The sequence below is a fragment of the Olea europaea genome, chromosome 1 (genome assembly GCF_002742605.1).
Source record: "Olea europaea var. sylvestris chromosome 1, O_europaea_v1, whole genome shotgun sequence".
Taxonomy (NCBI): Eukaryota; Viridiplantae; Streptophyta; class Magnoliopsida; order Lamiales; family Oleaceae; genus Olea; species Olea europaea.
The window spans coordinates 25,438,298-25,445,061 of NC_036237.1; the positions used below are offsets into that span (position 1 = coordinate 25,438,298).

General features: G+C 32.9%; 1 protein-coding gene across 1 annotated transcript; it reads right to left on the reverse strand.

Annotated features, from left to right (window-relative positions):
* Nucleotides 1-3,670: 3,670 nt before the first annotated feature.
* LOC111398502 (bifunctional protein FolD 1, mitochondrial-like) lies at nucleotides 3,671-5,430 on the reverse strand. Its single transcript, XM_023025439.1, has 5 exons — nucleotides 5,081-5,430; nucleotides 4,725-4,961; nucleotides 4,274-4,441; nucleotides 4,131-4,193; nucleotides 3,671-3,907 (listed from the first exon to the last, which is right to left on the reverse strand). Exons 1-5 carry the CDS (start codon nucleotides 5,312-5,314, stop codon nucleotides 3,800-3,802), a joined length of 810 nt encoding a protein of 269 aa, XP_022881207.1. The 5' UTR covers nucleotides 5,315-5,430; the 3' UTR covers nucleotides 3,671-3,799.
* Between the last annotated feature and the right edge of the window lie 1,334 nt (nucleotides 5,431-6,764).

The window sequence follows — 6,764 nt, forward strand, 5'->3', positions numbered from 1 at the left end:
TGAAATGAAGGATTTGGGAAAAACCAAATTGTCTTGGATTGCAAATTGAACATTTTGCAAATGGATTATTTGTTCACCAATCTATATATATAGAAAAAGTTTTAAAACATTTTTACATGGATAATGTACATCTATTGGCATCACCTGTGGTTGTTCGATCGCTTGATGTGAAAAAAGATTCATTTTGTCCACTTGAAGATGGAGAAAAATTTCTTGGTCATGAAGTACCATATTTTAGTGCAATTGGAGTATTAACTTATCTTGCAAATTTCACTCGACCTAACATAGCTTTTTCTGTAAATCTCCTTGAAAAATATAGCTTTACACCAACTCAAACACATTGAAATAGTGTTAAAATATGGTGTTAAACATATTTTTCGTTACCTAAAGGGTACTATTGATTTGAGATTATTTTATTCTCAAAAGTCGGGATCTACTTTAGTGGGATATGCAGATACATATTATCTATCTGATCTAAATAAAGTTAAATCACAAACAGGTTATATATTTACACATGGAGGAACGACTATATCATGGAGATCCGTGAAGCAATCCTTGACAGCTACATCTTCAAGTCATTCTGAAATTATTGCAACCCATGAAGCAGGCCGAGAATATGTATGGTTTAGAAACATGACCCATCATATCCAAGTATCGTGCAGATTAATTTCAACAAAGGATAGTCCAACAATTTTGTATGAGGACAATACAGCTTGTATTGCACAACTCAGAGGAGGCTATATCAAAAGCGATAGAACGAAGCATATTTCTCAAAAATTCTTTCATACACATGAGCTTCAAAAGAATGACGATATCGATATCCAACAAATTCGCTCAAGTGACAATGTGGCCGATTTATTTACAAAGGCACTGCCAACATTTACATTCAAGAAATTAGTTTATGAAATTAGAATGCGTCGATTCAAAGATTTTTAGTGATCAATATCAAGTGGAGTAGTTATACTCTTTTTCCTTAGCTTAGGTTTTGTTTTACTGGGTTTTCCTATCAAGTTTTTAATGAGGCAACATTTATTTTTAGTACTCCAAAATAACTGTATTCTTTTTCCTTCGTTTGATTTTTTTCTCATTGGATTTTTATCAAATAAGGTTTTAAAGAGGTAGATATTTTGTAATGTGTCATTTAAGGGGGAGTGTTGTAAAAGGAAAGATTATTAGGGCTTAAAGGTAAATGACAATTACACCCCTATAACCCTAGAAATAATTACTATTGTATTCTTAATTATACCCTATGAATATAGGGTTTTGATTCTTAATAAAATATACAAATCTATTGACTTCTCTCTATTCTCTTCTCTTTTCTTCACTTTCATAACAATATGAACTTAAAAAAGTGTTATAAAATTAAAAAAGTGACATAAACTTAAAAAAATAAAATGTTGTTGCATATTGGTTTGTGTGAGAAACTAAAGGTTTTGAAGTTTATTCATTTTTTAAGCGAGACATTTATTTAAAGACCTCTTTCATTTAAAATCCTCTCATGCCAACTCAAAAATAAATAAATAAGTGACATTAACTTAATTAGAGTGACATAAACTTAAAAAGGTAATAGAAACATAAAAAGTGACACAAATTCGAGAAAGTGAGAAACACTCTTCAAATATTGTTAGGATAAAACAAAGAGATTGGACTTTGGGCAGAGTAAAAGCTCTTAAAGACCAAATTCTATGCTTTGATTGTGATCGCTATGTTGAAAATGTGATAATCCAACCATTTTCCGTCCAGCTTGGGATAGGATTTGTAGACAAAACCTTCAATGCAATGTGAATCATGTAAAGATTTTACTTCAGTTTGATTTGAGAACATCTTCCATACTAATGCTAATTATTTTTAAAATTGATCACTTAACTGCAAATAGACAATGACACAATGTCGAAGAATTTCCTCTAGTGCAATGTGAAAGGATTCCGTCAAATTGGCATTTTAAAAAATAAAATAAACATCGTCTAAAGCATATAGAGATTATGTTAGACACGTCGATTCAAAAATTAATTTAATCAATCAAAAGAAAAAGGAAATTTCAGGAGAGAGAATTAAAATTTAAATTCATTAAACATTAATGCCATATAAATTAAAAGTCCATTTGTTTGAATATCGAAATGCATTTGAGATTTTTTTTTTTTTCATTACGATGGGTGTATGGATCAGCTCACACACAGCTCAACTAATCTTATGGGACCCTGAAGTTTACAGTCGGGTATTCATCTCAATGACTCTGAGGGGTTTCGAATTGGTAATGATTAGGGAGCAAACCTAAGGTCTGATTACTAAACTACCCCTCAGGGTTATCGAAATACATTCGAGATGATCTAAGATTCAACGTTTTAATAATTTTAAACCTTATTTGAAGTTGATAATCATATTAAACTCAGTTGTGAATCTTTGTGGTAATTTTTTGAGATCCAATAATTGGATTGTATTCATTATCATCACTAGAAAGAAGGTTTACAGTGCAGAAAGGACAATCATCCGACTAAACATTATTTTGAAATTTAAAAGAACCAATTTAGCTAAGTGTGAGCTGGTCTCTGATTGCTTCCCCTCCATGTCACAATAAATTAATTGCTTATTTTGTAATTTTGGTTAGCAAACGAAAAATTATTTTTGTTTTAAAACCTCACTATTAACTTAACCTTCCATAAAAGAGAAATCAGAAAATTGAAGTAAAATCTTCGCAAAACTTATTGTTTTAACTTATTGTCACTAAGTAATATCTTGGGTTTATAAGATGTTGGAAAAATTCTGTTCTTCTTTGAAGATGGCTCTTCATCTATATTTCTTTTCCTTCTTAACCCACTTTCTCCAACCATTGCAGAAACAGGAGTTAGGTGGAGTCGACGTCTGAGTGAAGAAGTTGAAATTGGACTAGAAGTTTTTGATTTCGGATTGGAATGGATTATGATTTCTATTGATTGCGACTTGCTGGATCGGTGTTTAAGATATTCACAAATGAGAAAGGAAAAGATGAAATTAGGACGAAGAAGGACGAACATGAAAATAAAAGTAGTGAAAAGGGACGGAGAAGAAAGCCACAAAAATGGACGAAGAAGGAGATGTAACTAGGGGTGGGCGCGGGTCGATTCGGTTCTAAAGAGAACCGAACCGAACCGAACCAAAATTTTCGGGTATCTAGTAAATGGAACCGTCGAGTCCAAATATAATTATGGAACCGTTCAGGTTCCGTTCGATTCAGTTCAGTTCGGCTCGATTCCGTTTGGTTCTGTACTGTAATTAAATTTTTTAACATTTATAACAACATTACATAAACACAACTAATGATACATTCAATGATTTTGGAATGTCATAGATTAGTAGACTATTTTGTTCAAATGATCGCTACGGTCAAAGCTTCGATCAACGGAAGTCACAGCATCAACTGACGATTGTATAGATTTTGGAATGTCAGCGAGGCTGCAAGAGTGAGTTATATCTATTTATAATTTCAACTGTTTATAAACACTTTCTAAACATGCTATTATTTTTGTGAGAACCTACATTCTAGATTTTTAGAATTATTTATACTTTAGCATCTAAACTTTCTAGAAACTGCTAAGATATCTGAAAACTTGATTTTTCGATGTATTATCTCAACTAACAGGATATTTTAACTTTAGTCCATAGAAAATTAGCATATTCCTTTTCAGCCCTATACTTTCCAAACTTCATAAATTAAGTCCCATTCCATATCAAACTACAAAAATTTTGGGAGTATCACCCACATATAGACTTGGAAGCCTATGTCTACATGTACATATCAATAAAAAGATATGAGTAATTATCTCTAAGTAAATTTAAATGCGCGCTTAGCAGATTCAAAAGTGTTATGAAGCAACATAGCAACAGTCATTGGTCCAACTCCTCCAGGCACAGGCGTAATTGCAGAAGCTACCTTTGATGCTTCATTCCATATCAAACTACAAAAATTTTGGGAGTATCACCCACATATAGACTTGGAAGCCTATGTCTACATGTACATATCAATAAAAAGATATGAGTAATTATCTCTAAGTAAATTTAAATGCGCGCTTAGCAGATTCAAAAGTGTTATGAAGCAACATAGCAACAGTCATTGGTCCAACTCCTCCAGGCACAGGCGTAATTGCAGAAGCTACCTTTGATGCTTCCTCAAAACAAACGTCTCCAATGAGCCGATAACCATGTTCACACTCGGGATCCTTGCAAATATTTCAACACAAATGATAAGAGAACAAATAAAAGCAGGCTATATTTCATCATTCAAGAAAGTAGAGGTCACCTCAACCGGGGTAGTGCCAACGTCAATGACTATTGCACCAGGTTTTAACCAATTCTTGCACACCAAATTGGGCACTCCAGCAGCTGTAATTAAAATATCAGCTTCACGAGCAATTCTATCTGGGTTTTTCGTATATGCATGAATAATTGTCACGGTAGCATGGTGCCTCTGCTCAAAAGTTGAAAAATTGGATGTTTAGTAAGAAAGTCAAAATTGAGCAGAAGATTCTACAATATCCTGCCCCCATATGTTGCCCATCGATGATGTGGTGTTGCCACAATATCGGTGGTGTCTAGTGGTGTTGCCACATCACCAATGGGCAACATATCTCCTGTCCACTATAGGCAAACAATCGGTTCTAAAAGATTCTAAAACATTAATTCAAAGTATAAGAATGATAGGAGGTGAACTTGGAGGTAAGAGAAGAGAGGAAGAAGAAACGCAATATCACCTGCAGCAGCAAGGATGTTGGTAATCCAACAATGTTGCTCCTTCCAACCACCACAGCCTTCTTCCCTTTTATATCAATGCCTGAACGGATCAGCAACTCAATGCAACCCTGTGGGGTACAAGGAATGAACAAAGGCTCCCTTCCTAGCATGGCCAAATTCCCAATGTTTACAGGATGGAATCCATCAACATCTTTCTCCAAGGTTAGCAAACCCAGTATTTTTCCCTCGTCTAAGTGCTGTTCCAGTTACAGTTTAGTAATTTGAAAGAAAGTCCAACAGACAGTTGAGTTAGACATCTTATATTAATGACTAGGATTTTCCTTCAATAGTACTGATAGATAGTCAGAAATTTTACCTGTGGCAAGGGAAGCTGCAAAATAATACCATGAACTGATGGATTCTCGTTATAACTTTGCAAGGCATTGCAAACTTCATTTTCTGTACAATTGTCAGGAAGCATTGTCATCAAAAACGTAATGCCAACCTCTTCACTCCCTATTTTTTTGTTACGGACATAGGTTAGCGAGTCTCTTTGCTGACCCACCAATATGACAGCCAATCCAGGTACCTGCCCAATCGACTCCTTCATCCTCTTCACTTCAAGGGCTATGCCTGATCTTATTTCCTCTGCAATCGCCTTCCCATCAAGTATTTGAGCAGCATGTTTGCTTGCTGTGTTTTTTCAAAAAAATAAAAAAAAATAAAAATAAAAATAAAAAAATTCTTAATGAAATGGATTCTTTTTGTTTGTATGTTCCTAGGAAACGATCCACATACAGAATATTGAAATTTCGATAACATGTCCTAGGTCTGTGGAGAGCACTAATCTTTCAGGACCATATTTCAACTATGGAATCAAGAAACCTGGATAGAGAATAATAAGTTCAACTGAAGTAGTAGTTAGAACTTAACACATAGTGAGCTCTTTCCTTGATTGGTATAGATTCATTGAGCCGAACCAAGGAAATTGCTCCATATAACTCAGTCATCTGAACGCTGGTAATTCTTGCCAACAGGAATGACCAAAATTTGCAATCTAACACAATAAGAACTGGAATCAACCTTCGGTCTAAATTATATATATATATATATATAATAAACAAAAACCTTGAATATAGTCGTCCTTATTTTACGGACAAATTCGACGTCCTTAGAATTAGATTTAGGATAACACAAGGAAATGGTCAAAATATTGAAGTATTAGTTGTGTTACAGTGTTACCCCTCTTGGCTTACGTACTAAGAATACAATATTTTATTTAGTTTTTTTTTTTTGTATAATAGAGCATCCTAATAACGGTATATTTTATAAATCACACATTTTTATCAATTGTATTCAAGAAAAATTCTTTTAAAAATGATCTTTTGATAAAGATCAGAAATCAAGATAGATAGCAGGTGTGGACATGATTACATTTGGTTTTAATTTCAAGAGAATTGAACTGAACCATGAATCGATTATAATTTTTTTTTTAAAGATATGGAACCAAACCGAAAATAAATCATTCGGTTTTGATTTGGTTTAGTTTGATTTTGATTCCTTTATTTAAATTTTCAAATGATAAATGCAAATTAAAATCTATCATATTTATAAGTTAGTAATATATACCTAAAATTTAAAAAATAAATTAATTAATTAAACATTGAGCAAAGGTAACGGTAGTTTTAGTGTGAGAGTGCGTGCGCGATAAGGACATAAATGAACTAGAATTTAGATCTAATACTTGACCATTTTGTTCGATAGGTGATAAGTAAAATGTAATGATAAATGACATTTTTGTCCATTTCACACTCGTAATTTTTACAGTTGGATTTCTGTTGTTTGATACTTCGATTCACAATTTTTTTTAAATAATAATAATAATTATAGAAAATAATAATAATAATTGAGTTAGTTCTCAATTCTCTAAGAACCAAAATCATTAAATTTTTTTTTAAATCGAACTGAACAGTTGGATTTAGTTTTATTCAGATTTGGTCATGATCTAGTCATTTTGTCCACCCCTAATAAATAGTACTAAAATAAGACAATCGGCGATT

Bases quoted from the DNA above. Each gene is read 5' to 3' on its own strand.
- LOC111398502 (XM_023025439.1), bottom strand. From the start codon at position 5,314: ATGAAGGAGTCGATTGGGCAGGTACCTGGATTGGCTGTCATATTGGTG. The intron at 4,962-5,080 runs GTAAAATTTCTG...TAACTGGAACAG, and splicing joins TGCAGCTTCCCTTGCCACAG to CACTTAGACGAGGGAAAAAT. The intron at 4,442-4,724 runs GTGATATTGCGT...ACTTTTGAGCAG, and splicing joins CAACATCCTTGCTGCTGCAG to AGGCACCATGCTACCGTGAC.